Source organism: Gadus morhua, chromosome 21 (genome assembly GCF_902167405.1).
Source record: "Gadus morhua chromosome 21, gadMor3.0, whole genome shotgun sequence".
NCBI classification, from domain to species: domain Eukaryota; kingdom Metazoa; phylum Chordata; class Actinopteri; order Gadiformes; family Gadidae; genus Gadus; species Gadus morhua.
In genome coordinates, this window is record NC_044068.1 from 1,708,304 (window position 1) to 1,726,989 (window position 18,686).

An 18,686-nucleotide genomic window follows, 5' to 3' on the forward strand; every position below is an offset into this window, starting at 1 on the left:
ACTAAAGTGGATGAGCCTGTAAAAGCTTCCCCTTCCTCCTCCCCATAAAGGGGTCGGCATCGATGCCAGCGCTCTGTTGATGCAGTGGGTGTTTCCACATCGTCCTGAAGTGTGCATATTTAATTAAATCACCTCTCTATCTCTATCTCTCTGCCAAGTCACATGTTGTGTTATATATTTATATCTCTATGTCCCTGGGTCCCGCTGGGTTGTGTTATTTATCTATATATCTCTGTACGCTCTCTGCCCAGTCACTGGTCCCACTGGGTCGTGTTATATATCTATATCTATATATCTATGTCACTGGGTCCCACTGGGTCGTGTTATATATATATATCTATATATCTATGTCACTGGTCCCGCTGGTTCCCAGTAACTGGTCCCACTGGGTCGTGTTATATATCTATATCTATATATCTATGTCACTGGGTCCCACTGGGTCGTGTTATATATCTATATCTATATATCTATGTCACTGGGTCCCACTGGGTCGTGTTATATATCTATATCTATATATCTATGTCACTGGTCCCGCTGGTTCCCAGTCACTGGTCCCACTGGGTCGTGTTATATATCTATATCTATATATCTATGTCACTGGGTCCCACTGGGTCGTGTTATATATCTATATCTATATATCTATGTCACTGGGTCCCACTGGGTCGTGTTATATATCTATATCTATATATCTATGTCACTGGTCCCGCTGGTTCCCAGTCACTGGTCCCACTGGGTCGTGTTCCTAACAGCGTTGGTGCTCCGTGTTCCCAGCAGCTGTCACACTCTACAACCACGACGGCGGTTCAAACCGGTCGTAACCGGGCCTCCTGTCACTCCCTGCGGTGTGAGCTCTGAATGGATACGACCGCAGCGGCGCGGCGAAGATGAATTCCTCCACGGCCGCGGCCGTTGCGTCGTCCCCGTGTCCGCGGCCGCCGCCTGCCGGTTCACGAGGTGCGCTGATGCAAGGCCTTGCAAGGCGGCTGCCGGCTGAGACACATTAAGCCTCCGCCAGCACCCTGATCCCGTTATGTGTGGCCACCTTTCACTGTGCTGGAGACGGACACACCGGAGCATCGGAGAAACTATTACACTGGAGCCGGGTGTGTGGGGAGGGGTTTGTGGGGGGGGGGGGGGGGTGTGTGTGTGTGTGTGTGTGTGTGTGTGTGTGTGTGGTCGGTGAGTTTGTACTTCTAGGATAATTCCAATCCAAAGGTCCTGTCTGTGGTGATGTCGGTACAGGGAGCTCCCAGCTACAGAGCGTCTGGTCTCTACTGTATGTGGATCGGCTGCGGCCGCCTCCCCCACCCCCCCCCCCTCCCCTCTCGGTTGACCGTGGCGGGGGGGTGTGTGTGTGTGTGTGTGTGTGTGTTCTCTAAATGTACCTGTGTGTGTGTGTGTGTGTGTGTACTTGTGTGTGTGCTGTAAGTGTGTTAGCGCTGTAACTGGGTGTGTGTGAATGTGTGTGTGTACGTGTTTTCTTTATCTAAGTGTACTTGTGTGAATGTGTGTGTGTACTTGTGTGTGTGTATCTGCACTGTGTGTGTGTGTACTGTGTAATTCCGCGGTGTCCCTTGCATGTATTGAGCCTCTTTCTAAAGCTCTCGGAGTGAGGGAGGACATGATGTTCCATCTCCTCTCAGCTGCTCCTGCTCTCTGACTCTCGGCTACGGCACACAGCTGTTATTGTGCTTATTGTCAAGGCTGTATTGTACGAGCTGAGAGATTATTCTGAGAGTTGTTTGTCCTCCCTTATATATTTATATAAAGTATATCGTGATCCAGACAGAACCCAGTGCTGGCTTTGGACGGCCGATGTCGTCTGCATCTCATCTTTCTTTATGTCACGCTCGCTCCCTTTGACCAGTGACTCGTAGCTCAGGAGGTAGACTCAGTTCTAGTTGCTGGTTCGATCCCCGGCTCCTCCTAGCTGAGTGTCGAGGTGTCCCTGAGCGAGACGCCTCACCCTGACTGCTCCCGACCAGCTGGCTGTCGCCCTGCGTGGCTGACTCCGCCGTCGGTGTGTGAATATGAATGTCTGTGAGTCACTTCGGATAGAAGCAACGGTCGTGTTGGATCTGGATCCAGGCGGCTCGGTGGGTGCGATCAAACCCCCGCTGGTCCGTTGACCCCGGCCTCCGCCTCCACGGAGCCGTTTGACCTCGGAGCACGAGCCCCCGACGCGGCCTGCATGCCTCCAGCGCTCTCCGCCACGGAGCCCAGAACAGCCCCTCCAGGGCCCTGGTGAACGGGGCTTTCTGGGGAGTCACACCCCATCCCACGCGAGCCAGCGAGCAGGGACGTTCGTCTCAAGCTCTCCGCCGGCTCCGGGCCCCGGGGCCCCGGGGCCCGGAGCCGGCGGAGAGCTTGAGACGAACGTCTGTGAGCACTGGGAGTAATCTAGAGCCAATCTGCCGCGGAGTGCGTTCACCCTGCGGAGCCGGTTCCTCGGAATGAGTGTGAGTGGTTCTGCTGTTCTTTAGTGCTCAGTCGCAGCCTCGCCCCCCCCCCGCCCCCCCTACCCTAGAGCTCTCTGAGCGTCTACTCCCATCCTCCCCTCCTGCAGTGTTTCGGGGAACGGAGGAGAGGGAAGTGAGGGTCTGGATGTGTGGAGGTCACCCCGCTCTTCCCTTTGAGGTGCGAGGCGTGGGGGGGTGAGGATGGGGGGGAGGGGGTCGAGGATGGGGGAGGCGAGGGGCGTGGAGGCGGGGAGTGCTGGGTAATGCCGGCGTGTGGCGGGGAACGTGGAGCTCTGTGGGAGAGCACTTTAGCTGCCGGTCGACGGCCCTCGTCCTTAAAGCCCCATCCAGCTAATGGAGCCACCGCATTAAAACAATGACTAATCTGCATCAAACCTTTAGCACCAGCACCCCGGGGGGGGGGGGGGGGGGGGCTGTGAGTGTGTGTGTGTGTGTGTGTGTGTGTGTGTGTGTGTGTGTGTGTGTGTGTGTTATGTGTCAAGTGGAAGAGTGTGTGTGTGTGTGTGTGTGTGTGTTATATGTCAAGTGAAAGTCTGTGTGTGTTATGTATCGAGTGGAGGTGTGTGTGTGTCTTTGTATGTGTCTAGTGGAGCAGTTTGTGTGTGTGTGTGTGTAGTGGAGCATTATGTGTGTGTTATTTGTCTAGTTGATTAGTGTGTGTGTCTATCTCTCTCTATGTTATCTGTCAAGCTGAGCAGTGTTTGCGTGTGTGTGTCTGTCTGTGTGTCTAGTTGAGCCCTGTGTGTGTGTGTGTGTGTGTGTGTGTGTGTGTGTGTGTGTGTGTGTGTCTGTGTGTAGCCTGCCCCCCCTGTCGCCCCTGCAGCAGGTTCTGGTGAGCAGCATATGTTTCATGTCAGCGGCGGGCAGTGATGGATGTCCTCTAGAGAACCCTGCTGCTACTAAACCCCACCGCCTGGTCGAGGTCCAGCGCCCCGGAACCCTCTCCCCATAGGGCCCCCGGCCCCTGAACCCTCTCCCCATAGGGCCCCCGGCCCCCTGAACCCTCTCCCCATAGGGCCCCCGGAACCCTCTCCCCATAGGGCCCCCTGAACCCTTTCCCCATAGGGCCCCCGGTCCCCTGAACCCTCTCCCTATGGGGCCCCCGGCCCCCTGAACCCTCTCCCCATAGGGCCCCCGGAACCCTTTCCCCATAGGGCCCCCTGAACCCTCTCCCCATAGGGCCCCCTGAACCCTCTCCCCATAGGGCCCCCGGTCCCCTGAACCCTCTCCCCCCCGGAACCCTCTCCCCATAGGGCCAGCGGCCCCCTGAACCCTCTCCCCATAGGGCCCCTGGAACCCTCTCCCCATAGGGCCCCCGGCCCCCTGAACCCTTTCCCCATAGGGCCCCCGGCCCCCGGAACCCTCTCCCCATAGGGCCCGCGGCCCCAAGGCCCCTAGAACCCTGTGCCCCTATAACTTACAGCGGTAGAACCCTGGGCCCCTATAACTTACAGCGGTAGAACCCTGGGCCCCTAGAACTTACAGCGGTAGAACCCTGGGCCCCTAGAACTTACAGCGGTAGAACCCTGGCCAGTAAAACGTGGCTGTCATAAGGCTCCATTGGACTCCTCCCGCTGCTGCGAGGGAGCGTGTGGAAGGCTCTAGTTCCCGCGGTCCGTGGCTGACTTCAGGGCTCCAGCCTCGTTACGTTTCACGACGGAGACATCGATCGGGGCTCTGCTGTCTGCTAAGAGTCTGTAATGGACCGTAAACGTCCTGCGTTTGAGATCCCGAGTTACGAGATCGGGTAAACGGTAGGTCTTCTTTAAGGCTCTCTTCATCAAACACGTTTTGATCGGTTTGCGGGTTCTCCAGGAGATACCAGCCTCCTGGTACTGATCAGATCAATATACTGACCATTAGAATACTTTGTGCTCATCTGTTCCTGAAGGCCGAGGCAGAACCTGACCTTTGAAACATTCTGCCGTCTTTGAGGATGCTTACTCATTCTCTGCTCCTGCTCATCCGCCAGATATTCAAATTATTGATTTGATTTGTTCTTCAACACAACAATAATGTGACCTCGCTCCCTATTATACTTTGGGGTCGCAAGACTACATTTCAGGGGCGTTTGCAAACGAAACAATCGTCATTTTAAGCCCGGTATCGTGTTGAATCGCTGCCCTGAAGGGAATCTACGAGCGTGGACGGTCCACAGATGATTGCCACTGGCCTCTCCACCCGTTGTTGCGGTTGTTCTTGATGTTGGGGATTGAGCCAGCGACCTCCCGGTTCTCCTCCAGCCGTGGTCAGTATTCTGATTCACAGAGTGCGTTAATGAGCCCAATGCACTCCCAAGTTATTCTCCAACTTTGATCGCGGGTCACCGAGAAGCGGCCGCGCCAAGATGCATTAGCCCGTGCTGAGTGGCTCTTCATCACCGCTGCGTCTGTCGGGGGGGGGGGGGGGGGGGGGGGAACAGCACAGCGCCGTATGTTGTGGCCATTAGCATTTGCTGACACCACGAGCTTGTAAACCAAAGGTTAGGAGCGGGTGAAGGTCTCTGATGTGGCAGGGCCTGATTACCCCGCCTCGCGCAGCCAGAGGGGGGGCTACGATGGAGGGGGCGTTCGGAGAGATGATCACAGACAGAGCCCAGTGGCGGAAGGTAAAATGAGTCATCAGAAGAACGTTCCGGCGCTTTCTCTGAGAATCGGAGGGACAGTACGTTTCTAGGTTTAATATTGTCTTTAAAATCCAGTACATTTGTATTTTTTGTATCTTGCGTTCCTTTTGTTGCAGCTTGCACAAAAATACTCATCACAAAATTGTTCAGAGTTCACCTAGACTCTGCTTAGCCTCACCCCCCCCCCCCCCCCCCCCCCCCCCTTCCCCTCTCACACACTTATTGTATGTTGCACGTCGTGGCACTTAGGAACAGTACTTGGCATCGTGTAGCATCTTATCCTAGCTATCTGTGTTGTATACGAGGAATGGGTTAACCTAGTGATTGTTAGTGCTTGGCACTCGGTTCTATGAACATCCTCACTGTACCGAAAGCGATATATTGTTGTTTCTCCTTCTTCCTGCAAATGTACTTATTGTAAGTCGCTTTGGATAAAAGCGTCCGCTGAATGCTCTGAATCAAAATTTAAATGCAGCCATATTCCAGAGCACATTCCAGTTAACACTCTCAGTTAATCTATGGGTAGAATGCGACGAAATCGCACACAAATAGCAGCTTCCACGCGTTAGTCGAGCTGATCAGTCAGGCAGCAGGCGTCTGAGGACAGCGTGCGGACTCACTGATCCATGCTGCCGACACACCGGCGCCCGCCGTGTGCAACAGTTCATCCATCTTGTTTCGGCGAGATAAGGGAGAACGGGGACAGAGGCTGAACGAACACCCGGGCTGCGTCAGACGGCGTGGTTAAGAGAGGCACCGTTCAGCCTATTGATTGAAACTCTGAGGGGGGAAATCAAGACACCCAATCAGAGGAAGTCGTTACCCCTAATCGGTGCCCTGGGTTAAGGCTAGCCGATGCAAAACGGAGATTGGATTATGGACGTTGTGTGATGGGGACCGGAGACTTCAGCGCCGTTCCAAGAGCTTATTCATACCCCCGATTGAGGCCATTGGGTTTCAATCAGCTCCTCTCAGACGACCGACCTACACAGCTAGGAGGCCCCGCCACGCTCCAGGCCCCGCTGGCCACACCGGGCCCCTGGGCTGTCCTTGGAGGGCCGCCAGGCATACAGATGAGCTGCCATCTGTGGACACCTGGGCTCCGTCAAAGGGCGTGACGGTCACTGAAGGCCCCGCTCCCCAGGGGGTCCGGGACACCGTCGTGTCCCCCCCCCCACCGCGGGGGCGGCGGGTGGCTCAGGAGGTAGAGCAGGGAACCAGAAGGTTGCAAAGTTCAATCCCCAGCTAGGATACTCCTAGCTGAGTGCCGAGGTGCAACAGCCTGCTTCTGACGAGCTGGCTGTCGCCCTGCGTGGCTGACTCCGCCGTCGTGGCTCCACTCCGCCGTCGGTGTGTGAATGAATGAGTGAATGTGAGGCAGGGTTGTAAAGCGCTTTGAGTGGCCAGTGAGGCGCTGTATAAATGCAGTCCATACATCATTCACAGGCACACTGCTCAGCAAGACCGCTGTCGTACCAGCCCTGCACCAGTGTGGCTCAAATGATTATGTCGCTCAATATTATGATGACGATTATTGATCACGATTCTTCATCCATTTTGAAAGAACTTCTTTCATCGAACAGAAAACAGCCTCCACAGCAATAACGTATTTTATGAACCTATGAATACAAGAACGAGCAAACCAAAACAGGGCTTTCCTCACACGTTTTCCTCAGGCTACATATCAATACAGTTTTACCAAAATGAAGAAGACACCGAGTCAAAAGGACACACCCCACCTGCCCCTGGCCATCACCATGGGGGGGCTCAGGGGGATAGCGGGGCGGCCCAGCCACTCTGGAGACTTAGATGGGGTCTGGTTTCCTCTGTCCAAAGTGTTGACCCTCTCCTTAAGACCGGGACGGTCCACAAGGCGTACTGGACACGTGTCTTTGGCCAAATGGAAGGCGACAGCCTCGTTTGTCTCAATACGTCTTGGAGAACGGGCTTCATATTGAGTTGTGTTACGACGTCCCTCTTATGGATGCCTGTTTTGGACGGGATTTTGTGGGGTTTATTTCAAATTGATTGTATTATGAATAACCCCTTGAGATGAACCCACCTCGTTTCTCAAAGGTTAGCAACCTTAACAACATAAAGTACAATAGCAACATATTAAGAACATATTTCTTAATAACCCCAAAAATGTGTCTTTCATGCGTTTTCCATATTCCACTTGATGACATTTCAGGCGGTTGAACGCAAACCATGCAATTGACTCCAAACAGCAGGAAACAAGCCCTTTTCTGGAAGCAGCCTTCGCCTTCCTCTGCGGTTCGTGACATTCCCCGTGTCTGTGGCAGGTCTCTGCCTGGTGGAGCCCACTGTGTTCCTGCACTAGTCGTGGAGGTGTTATACAGCAGGGGGGAAGGAAATTATTTTCCCAGCACGCACTCGGAACTAACACCTTGGATTGGTCAGTGGCGACACCTTGTCACAAATTGAATACTCTTAAATGTAAAATATACTTCATCTATTTTATTCTTTTTTTTTAATTAAAAGAAATCGACACCTGCCATGATCAATAATTTTTTTCATTTAAAAAAGTATGAATATATCTATATTTTTATTATTCAATTTGTGACATTTTCACAATTCCCTGGCGACAATCAATGAATTGTCGTCTCAGTAAATATAGATAACTGTGCAGCCCCCACCCCGACCAGCGGTACGAACGATATAAAACTGTACCGGTGAAAGACGAGTCCTGAGTTGAATGTGGCTGAACAGCGAGAGCAGATGCTCTGTACGTGCAGGGCTCTGTTCCCGTCAGCCCTGCCAGCCACACAGACGCCCCCCCCACAAACACACCGCAGTACGTCCAGCCACCGACTGTAAACCTGGAGGGACGGATCACCCTCCCAGCGTTATCGGTGTGGTTGTCATTGTCCCACCCCCCTCCCCCTTCATCACCTGCTGCTTCTGATTGACTGAAGATCCGCTGCTGGTGAACGGTTCAGAGGGAAGGCTTCCTCTGGGGCCAGCGGTTCAGTCGCAGCACACTGTGTTTGGCTGTGGCTGCGGTGTGCGTTCTGGACGGTGTTTGCGGTGCCTTGGATGGAGCGTGGGCCCCCGTGGGCCCCCCCCCCCCTTAATGACATCAGGGCCAGGCCGGCGTTGATGAATGAGTGTAATCAGACCCTCTGCCCAGCGCAGCCGCCCTTCACGCCAGGCCGTCCTGCGGCTCAGACCGCGCTTATAAAGGCTGCTGCCAGATCCAGATGTCAGAGCCGTACTGCGGTCTTTGGCTCCCGACCCCAACGCCGAACCCCCCCCCCCCGAACCCCACGACCCCCGGCAGGGCTGTAGGTCTGGGGCCCGGCAGGCTGCGGGGGGTCTTCCTCGCACTTCACCCCCTCTCCTAGATGTCAGGCGTCCAGCTATCTTCCAGAGCGCTTCAGAAGCACCTCACAGCGCCGGTTCCTCTCTACAGCCCGCCTGGCACTGATCTCAGCAGATGAGAGGAGACGCGCTGTGCTCTCTGCTCAGAGGCCTGAGAGGTGCCCCCCTTCCAGCCTGGCTGGGAGGGGGGCACCTCTCAGGCCTCTGAGCAGAGAGCACAGCGCTGCTCTGAGGAGGATGTCTTCGGTCTGGGGGGGGGGGCAGAGCGGAGTAGTGCCTGAGCGACAGTTCCCTGCGACGGACTAAAAGCCAATCTTCCCCCAGGAAGCCCTGGGTGTGTGGTGGCGGCGGCGTTAATGCTCTGTGACGTTAAGTGTTCCACCCCCCCTGCACTGGGCTGTAGCGGGAGGCGTCCCTCAATACCGTGACACCCTACAGTCATGCAAGGTGTTTTAACGTCCATAATGAATACCTCATCCGCATGATTCATCTCTTTTTGCGGACTGCCGTCGCGCCTGCTGTTCATCCAACAGTGAGACCAGTCATTTGGTTTTGAGGACGCCGCGTGACGAGGCGTCGCGGTGAGAGGGGCTAGCTGCTAACCTCACCAGGCTAGCGGCTAGCGGAGGGGCGTCTGTTAGCGCGTGTTAAGCTGAGTCAGCTGTACAGTGATAAGGGGAGATTTCTGCCTCGCTGGGGGGGGAGAGGGAAGCGAGAGCGTCTTATCAGGAAGCACACTGCAGATAACTGCGCCGTGCAGTCAGGAGCCAGGAGGAGGACTCTCCTCCACATGGCCCCACATCCTTCCATCAGTCCCCAAGATGGAGGACCTCACTATCCCCAAAGTCAAAGTTTTCCACTTTTAGTTTTTTTTTTTTCACTCTTTTAGATTGTGTTAAATGTGTTTTCTAAAGTGGGTATTGAACCCGCCACTGGGAGCCCCCAGTGTGGCTGCGCGTCTCAGTGTTACGTCCCCAGTGGTTGGCTGCCGGTTGGAGCTCTGGTTCCCAGTGTGGTCGGCACTCATTCCAAAGCCATGAAGCCATCGACCGTAGTGTTGGAACGGAGCCTCCTCTACAGCCGGACACACGGGTTCACATCCCAGCCATCGTATCGGTTGTGTTTCCTCTCCGGGGGGAGGGCGAGCGGGTCGTAAAAGCAGAAGGATAACGCAGACCTCGGATCTATGAGTGCTTAAAGACACTCAAATCAAATCGAATCTAGGACTGCCTGCCATCTCACTGTGTGTGTGTGTGTGTGTGTGTGGGGGGGGACGGCTGCTGGTTCCGATCGGTCTCAGGCGGCCCCTTACGGCTTTGGTATTTGAGGCCGCCGCTGAAACATCAAATAAAAGTAAGATTGGACCGCTGCAACGTACCCATCTCACCCGGCGTCCTCTGAGCGTTGGGCGTGCTGCCGTCCAATCCCATCCCTGCTCTCTCCCAGACCCGTCCTGGCGCTCCGCTGAACGAGCCTGTAAAAACAAAGGCTGTCGAGTAAACCCGTGTTCCAATCAGTCGGTTTTATTACTGTGATGAAACGTGAGAGATGACATCGACATGCGATGTAGCGGTCCTGTAATCTACTGCTGACGGCTCGGAGAGGACGGATCAGGAGACAACCTACATTTACCAACGACGGTACCTGTCGTTGGTAAATCACTCTCTCTCTCTCTCTCTCTCTCTCTCTCTCTCTCTCTCTCCCTCTCTCCCTCTCTTCCTCTCTTCCTCTTCCTCGTTGCCTAATCCCTCTTCCTCTCAGAGTAGCCTCCAGGGAACGCGCCGTCCTTCCCACACCGGAGCTCCGACGGTCCCGGGTCGCTGCTCCTGGCCAGGACCCCCCCATCTCCCCTCCCCTGCCTCCTCCCTCCTCCCTCCACCCTCGCCGCTGACGGCCGAGAGGGATGGTGTGGCCAGGAGGGGAGGGGGAGGGAGAGGGGGGAGGAGGAGAGGAAGGAGAGGGGGGAGGAGGAGAGGAAGGAGAGGGTGGAGGAGGAGAGGAAGGAGAGGGGGGAGGAGAGGAAGGAAAGGGTGGAGGAGGAGAGGAAGGAGAGGGGGGAGGAGAGGAAGGAGAGGGTGGGGGAGGAGAGGAAGGAGAGGGTGGAGGAGGAGAGGGGGGAGGAGGAAGGAGAGGGGAGGAGGAGAGGAAGGAAAGGGTGGAGGAGGAGAGGGTGGAGGAGGAGAGGGGGGAGGAGGAGAGGGGGGAGGAGGAGAGGAAAGAGAGGGGGGAGGAGGAGAGGGAGGAAAGGGTGGAGGAGGAGAGGAAGGAGAGGGTGGAGGAGGAGAGGGGGGGGGGGTTGAGGTAGCAGAGGGGGGGGGGGGTTAGCGATGTGCTATTAGCCGTGGATCAAAGTGGAGCAGGCTCTCTCCTGGAAGCACACGGCGCTCGTTAAGGAGCTGACCAGGAGAGGGAGGAGAACCCTGATCCCCGTTCTCTACCCAAACCGTCGCCCCCCTCCGTCGCCCCCCGGGGAGAGGGGAAGTGGTTTCGCACCGTTTCCTGTGACATGGCGGCATGATGGCTGTCAAATGGTGAAATGCACACACCTACGCTTAGACACACACCCACGCTTAGACACACACCCTCATACACACACACCCTCAGACACACACACACACAGACACACACCCTCATACACCCACACACACACACACACAGACACACACCCTCAAATACACACACACACACCACACACAAAGAGACACACAGAGACACCGAGACACACACTTACACACACACACACACACACCCTCAGACACACACACACACACACACACCCTCAGACACACACACACACACACACACCCTCAGACACACACACACACACACACACCCTCAGACACACACACACCCCCTCAGACACACACACACACACATCCTCGGACACACAGACCCAGGCGGGGGTGTTGACGTCCCGTTGGCTGGGCGGCGGTCTGTCCTCTGGGGGGTAGAACGCTCCAGCCAGGGACAGCGGGACGGTCAGCATTCTTTAATGGGTCCCCCCCCCACGGACCCCTGGTCCGGGGCGGGCCTGAGGTCCGGCTCCCCGCGCTGTGAGCGTCCTGCTCCGCTGTCCTGCTCCGCTGTCCCGTGTTCCCAGAGCTCCAGGGATGAGTTGTGGGACAGCAGTACGTTATCAACGTGGACGTAAATGATGCAGTAGAAAACAACGCTGGGGGGTTCGAGGGACCTAGTCCCCCCCCCCCCCTCCCTCCCTCCAGACCTTCAGTCCCCCCCCCCCCTCCAGACCTTCAGTCCCCCCCCCCCCCTCCGGACCTTCAGTCCGGGGGTATCTCAGTCCTCTACCCAATCAGTGACCGGCCGAGCCCAACGCGGGTGCACTCCGCTCCCGGCCCCCCGTCCTGACGGACAGCTCGGCCCGGCCAATGGGAGAGGCTGAGCGGTGTCTGTCAGACTTGTGGTGTTATGGTGTTGTTCTCTGGGGAGAGAGTGACAGCCCTCCGTCAGAGCTGTCATACCAGACGTCTACCGCCAGCGGGGGGGGGGGGGGGGGGGGGTCAGTCTATCAGGAGCCCCGTCTCCTGTGTGCTGTGTGCGTCTCCAGTGTTGTGAGCCCGTTTGTGTGTGTGTGTGTGTGTGTGTCTCTAGTGTTGTGAGCCCGGTGTGTGCGTCGGCCTTCGTCTCCGCGTGCGCACGGCGAAACAGACGTGGACAAAGGCGGGGTCAAGGTCCCCGTCGCCGGGCGTGCGCGGGGGGGGCTCGGCTGAGATGGCATTGATTTCCTGTCCGGTGAGTCTGAGGAGCGTCGAGTGCTCCTATCTGTGACCTACAGGAGGAGCAGGTCGGCTGGGAGGACCAGGAGGAGGAGACTGTGATGGGAGGTGCTCTCCCCATGTGGCGGGTCGACATGCGCTCTCGCGTTGTGGAGGAACTGGAGGGGGGGGGGGGGGGGGGGGGGGTGAAGGACGTGACCCCCGTCCTCCTCGCTGACCACGCGGCATTCAGAGCTCGTTCCCCAGGGAGGAGGAGCGTTAAATCACGTTGTGAAGGAGGAACAGGGTTTGATTCCCCATGTGTGAATGTATTGATCAGGTATCAGTCTTATATGCCATGCCAGACTGGGTTGACATGACATGCTTTATAACACCAGAGATTTATCGGACTAGGCAACTCAGACCTCAGCCTCCGCGACGGGAGGGACTTCCACGATGACCCTGGTCGTCATGATATGAAGAATATGTAACTGGTTGCTCGGTGATTGTATAACGTTGAAGAAGTACCGCGATGCCTTTAACTGTCGTGGATGTACTCGAGATCAGGCGATTCGATGCCTCGACCGGCGCCTCCCAGCCTCTCACCGGGCACCACCACGCTGACGAACGTCGACCTGCCGTCCCCTGAACCCACTGCTCTCCTCGCCGCTCCCCACCGCCGGTTCCCTGTTTCATTCTCTTTTGTTCTCCGCTCCGGTGGGTCTGAGCTCGGGTAACAGCAGAGAGCAGAGAGCAGAGAGGAGGGTCTCGTCTCACGCACCGTTAAATCTCGTGGAGGGCTGCGCTCCGTAATCTCTGCTGCTGCTGTTATCTGGCGGCGGCAACCCGGGACGCCGCTGGAGGAATACTAATTAGAGTCCAGGTCCCCACGGCCCGCAGGGGGGGGGGGGGGGGGGGCACTCTGAGGGAGGTCGTCACAACACACGCATGTACACACGCAACACACTGTCATTAGTGTAACCTGCTGCAAACACGCACAAACACAACACATGATCGTACACCTGCTGCAAACACACGCACGCACACAAGTGACACAACCCAGGATCATTAACCTGCTGCCAACACACAACACACTGGCATTAGTGTAACCTGCTGCAAACACGCACAAACACAACACATGATCGTACACCTGCTTCAAACACACGCACGCACACAAGTGACACAACCCATGATCATTAACCTGCTGCCAACACACAACACACTGGCATTAGTGTAACCTGCTGCAAACGCGCACGCACACACACACAACACATGATCTTTTGTGTACCCTACTGCATGCACACAGACAGCAATTAGTGTCATCTAATTAACTTTGATTAACAGGTAGGCTGCATCCAGTTTTGTCTGCAGCAGATGTTGGTAGATGGGTGCAGAAAGCCTTTAGAAAATATTATGTTTCAAAATGTGAATGCGATGAGCTATTAAACAGTTTTTTTTCCCTCGGGGGGGCAATTTCACCGATGAGTTGCAGTATAAATGACAACAATAGAGTGGATCTGCGTCCCTAATTCTAGGATTATGTAAGGCGTGATTAAGGTTTGCCGGCGCGGTGTTATCCTCAAGGTAACTCATTGCGTCTGTTCCAGGCCAGGGGGGGGGGGGGGGGGGGGGGGGGGGAATAAGGGTGTTTATTTTCTGAAGAGCACCCCCCCCCCCCCCCTTTACAGAGGTGTGATCGTCTGCCAAGCTGCAAGGTCTCCCCACTTTCATCTCATCTCCCCCTCCTAAACCCGAGCCGATCTGAGCTGTAGTCAGAACCAGGTTCGATCCCCTGCTCCTCCTAGCTGAGTGTCGAGGTGTCCCACAGCAAGGCGCCTCACCCCGACTGCTCCCGACGAGCTGGCGGTCGCCCTGCGTGGCTGACTCCGCCGTCGGTGTGTGAATGTGTGCGTGAATGACGGAATGTGAGGCGACGTTGTAAAGCGCTTTGAGGGAACACTGGTTAGAACAGCGTGGTGTGAATGCACTCCGTTTACCATTGGAGCCCTATAGGTCAGAACACGGCGGCGACGCCTTCCAGAAGTGTTGTTTAACCTCCGCCACTGTCCCCGGCGACGAGCCGTGACTTTAACCACTCATTTGGGCGGTTAGGGAGATTTGTTCGTACGCCGGTCAAAGCAATTAGTTTTATTGGCAATAAATCACTGCATTTACGTTCTTCGCCTGTCCGATACGTTTGGTCCACATCTCGCTGATTCCGAAACATTTCCAAGTCAGAGGCTCAAAGTGGCTCTCAGAAAGCAATTGCTTGGTCGGTACATTCTGACATTTGTCAGAATGACAGGGAGGGAGGGAGGGAGGGAGGGAGATGGTCTTTGTGTGGAGGAGATGAGAGGGGGGAGAGAGGATGGAGGGCGAGAGGAGGGAGAGAGAGAGGAGGGGGGGAGAGAGGAGGGAGGGAGAGAGGATGGAGGGAGAGAGGATGGAGGGAGAGAGGAGGGGGGGAGAGAGGATGGAGGGGGGGAGAGAGGATGGAGGGAGAGAGGATGGAGGGAGAGAGGAAGGGGGGAGAGAGGATGGAGGGGGGGAGAAGGGGGGGGAGAGAGGAGGGAGGGAGGGAGGCCGGAGGGAGGGAGAGGGTCTATATGTGAATGAGATGAGAGTGAAGGAGTAGGGAGGGCTAAAAGTGTCTGCCAAATGCCCTGAAGGTAAATGTACCACCAGAGCAGAGAAACAAAGGTATGGATTCAGTGTGTAAAAGCAAACACTAAACCTCGGTACCGTCTGACACTCTAATAATAACAATGACTTGTATATATTAATGACTAGAACGACTGCTTGTTTCAGAGTGAGATGGAGGCTCTGAAAACACTGTTTATCGTAGCGTCCTTACCCATCACCTCCACTCTGAGCACACACGGGTCGCGGCCCTGAATTAAAGAGCGGCCCTCAGGGGCCGAGCGTAAAACTGGAATCCATTTCATGTCCTCCTCGCCTGAATCCTCCCGCCGAGGAGTTTTATGTAATTTTTGCGATTTCAATTAAGTTTTTGGCCTCCGAGGGATATGAAGTGTGTGTGTGTGTGTGTGCGTGTGCGCACCGGTCTATCTCGGGCCCCTCTAGGGAGGGTGTAATGCTCTGCTCAGCTGTCCCTTGGCAGAAGGGACAGACTAGTGGCTCTGAGCCGCCGTTGTGGAGCTGGGGACGGGGGCGGCGGGGGGAGATTGGGAGATCAGCGATACACTGAGACGCAGCTCTCAGGCTTTGGTGCATCGCAGTCCGATTTCTGTGTGTTGGAAGCCAAACTCTGAAATAACTTATTATAGATGAAAGTTATGCAGTGGGTTACATCACAGTGTGATGGATTCAGCCTGGCCCCAATCTCCACCTAAACGCAATTAAAACCTAGCCTTAGCCCTCATGACACACAGCCAGCGCAGACCTTTATGACGCACAGCTGGCTTGGGATGGAGACGAAGAGAGGGATACATCTTCTCAACACCTTGAACTTCAGATGACATGGTGGGGTGTGAGGGTGTGTGTGAGGAGGTGGGGGTGTGTGTGTACGACAGACCCTCAAGCCAACCACGAGGTACGAAACAGCTTTCAGGGTAACAATCAGCTGCTTACATAACGTCTTTCTCTGTATTCCTGTGTTCTTTAATACGGATTATCCCCGGATGACTGACAGGAGTATGAATGTAAGACGACGCGACCATGAGTCTTCTAAAAGCCTTTCTGAGTCCTTCAGCTTGGGAGGTGTGAGTGTGTTTGTGGTGTGTTTTTACGGTGCTTTATTTGAGTATGGTGTTATTAGTGGTGTGCATTATTTGTCTTGTGTTTTATTTGTGTGGTGTATTCTTTTTGTTGGCTGAATTTGTGTTTTTGTTATTTCTGTTTGACATAGGCAGGGGTGCTCATAACTGGTACGCAAGTACGCATGCGTGGCCATAATCAGGGATGTCTATCGTCACTTTTGTCGCTACAATGCTTCTGCGTAACTAACGGGAGATCGAAAAAAATCGAAAAAACAAAATACATTGAGCAGCAACTTTGGCATTCACCACCAGCAAAGAAAAGACAAATGGAGCCCGAGCAGAAGAAAAAATGTTTTCGAAAAATGGTGCCAAGATGTGTCGTGGCTCGAAACGAGAGATACGCACCCCGAAATGTGCGCTCATGTGCGCTGTGTGCGCTGTGCGCCGTGCACACACTGGAGAACTGCCCAAAATCAGCTGATCGCAACGTTCCTTTAGTGAGATATTGAAACGTCAAGCTGCTGCAGTTTGATAAAAAATAAATAAAGGTGCATCAAAAAACACGGCTGTGCTTCAGAAGTGCAGCCTTGAAAATGGAATCTCCTTCGTGAAACTGGGTGAGTTTCATAAGTTCAGAAGTTACTTGTGGGGCTATGTGCGGGGTGTGTACCACCAAACACCATCTCCTGGTACTCACCTGAGCAACTCACTACAAAAAGTTATGTGCACCCCTGGATGTAGTTGTGTGTTGTGTGTAGGGCTGGCCCGAATGCCATTTTTCAGGCTTTGAATACTCGTTGGTTTTTCCGAGCGAATATTCGAATACTCGTTCCAGAAAAAAAACACTATCAAAAACAACATTAATAATCCCTATATACTCCCTGGAACCGATTTTGACAGTATCTGCATATTTTGTTGAAGATTTAATAGCTTTTGAACGTTAATTAGTAGGCCTAAGTAGGTTGAAGTTCCTTAGTTTTTCCCCGTGGAAGCGAACAGCTGTTGCTCCGTTCCAAATCAGCTGTCCTCTGCCATCTCAGCCCTTACGGGAGCTTTTCAATTCATTCTGGAACATGCATCTTTTCAGGGAATTTGTACAATAAATCCATAACAAATACCGAATATTGATTGTCTTATGTGTCCGTATTCTATCCATTATATTGACCGGGTATTCCCAAGACGCTCACGCTCTGCAGCAAGCCAGTCACAGTTGATTGGCGCGGCGCTGTACAGCGAACGTAAACAAACAACTAAGCTAAGGTTTTAAGTATTTCTTTTTTTCCAGAGATCCCGCTAATGTTGTGTTATAAAGTAGAGGGAAACAAGATATCTATTCTTCCTCCACCTCTCTCGCTTCTCTGCTTGGTGTTGCTGACGCTTATAGTTTGCCTCCCTCGCTCTGGTAACGTCACGTACGTGAAAAAAAAAAAAACGAAGCTCCGAATACTGATTTAAGCTACGAATAGAGTATTCGAATATTCAAATAATTCGGGCCAGCCCTAGTTGTGTGTTGATTTTATTTGCGTGCAATTTCGGTTTGATCTCTGTTATCTGTGTTACGCTGTGCGACCCTGAGCGTCCGTCTCCATGGTTACGCCCCCCCCCCCCCCCAGGTGGAGGAACACCTGGAGCCCGAGGACGAGGTCCTCCACCTCCACGAGAACTCCTTCCACCTCTTCTGGCTCCTGGAGCGGCTGCTGCAGCCGGGGATGGAGGGGGCCCCCCAAGACTACCAGGGGGCAGGGGCCCCCCAAGACTACCAGGGGGCAGGGGCCCCCCAAGACTACCAGGGGGCAGGGCCCCCCCAAGACTACCAGGGGGCAGGGGCCCCCCAAGACTACCAGGGGGCAGGGGCCCCCCAGGACCAGGGGCCCCAGGACTGTGGGGGGGCAGGGGCCCCCCAAGACTATCAGGGGACAAGGGTCACCCAGGAACAGGGGCCCCAGAAATGCTTGGGGGCAGGGGTCACCCAGGACCGTGGGGCCTTCCAGGGGCCCCAGGGAGGGGCTGAGCTCCAGGGGCCCCAGGAACGCGAGGCCTTCTTGGGGCTCCTCGGCCACAGCGTCCTGCTGCTCTCCGATGAGTTCCCGCTCTTTGCTCTCTACATGTGGCGGATCGGGGCCCTCCTGTCCTGGTCTTAGAACCAGGACCCCTGCGCCAAACCAGTACACAAACCAGTACTCAAACCAGTGCACAACCAGTACACAACCAGTGCACAACCAGTGCACAAACCAGGACACAAACCAGTACAATAACCAGTACTCAAACCAGTGCACAAACCAGTACACAAACCAGTGCACAAACAGGACACAAACCAGTACACAAACCAGTGCACAAACCAGTACACAAATCAGTACACGTTCAGCTGGGTCCTGTTTATTTAGTTTCAGTCGGATCAATAAATGTTATACTTTACTGCAACTATTTTGTATTTTTATTAATGTTAAGCCGTTGCTATAAACGTTTTTATAAAGAGTGTCGGACCCCGGCTCATTTCTCAGGAGGAGTTGATGGACTGACCCCCACGGTGAAGTTGGGGAACTTGAACGCATTCATTAAAAATTGTGATCCGAATGTCAGGCGACAAAAACCCCCTACTGCACTGTAGTGGTGTTCTGTTACACTGTAGTGGTGTTGTGTTACACCGTAGTGTTGTTGTGTTACACCGTAGTGTTGTTGTGTTACACCGTAGTGGTGTTGTGTTACACCGTAGTGTTGTTGTGTTACACCGTAGTGTTGTTGTGTTACACCGTAGTGGTGTTGTGTTACACCGTAGTGGTGTTGTGTTACACTGTAGTGTCCTCAC

The 18,686-nt window shown here is 54.6% G+C and overlaps 1 protein-coding gene across 1 annotated transcript in view; it reads left to right on the top strand.

Moving 5' to 3' along the window:
• The window catches only part of mei4 (meiosis-specific, MEI4 homolog (S. cerevisiae)), a 39,991-nt gene extending 21,526 nt beyond the window's left edge, over positions 1 to 18,465 (top strand). Inside the window, exon 5 of the mRNA XM_030345177.1 lies at positions 17,494 to 18,465. Within this exon, the coding sequence (XP_030201037.1) occupies positions 17,494 to 18,021 (528 nt within the window). The 3' untranslated portion in view covers positions 18,022 to 18,465. The remainder of the gene's footprint in view (positions 1 to 17,493) is intronic.
• Positions 18,466 to 18,686: the final 221 nt, after the last annotated feature.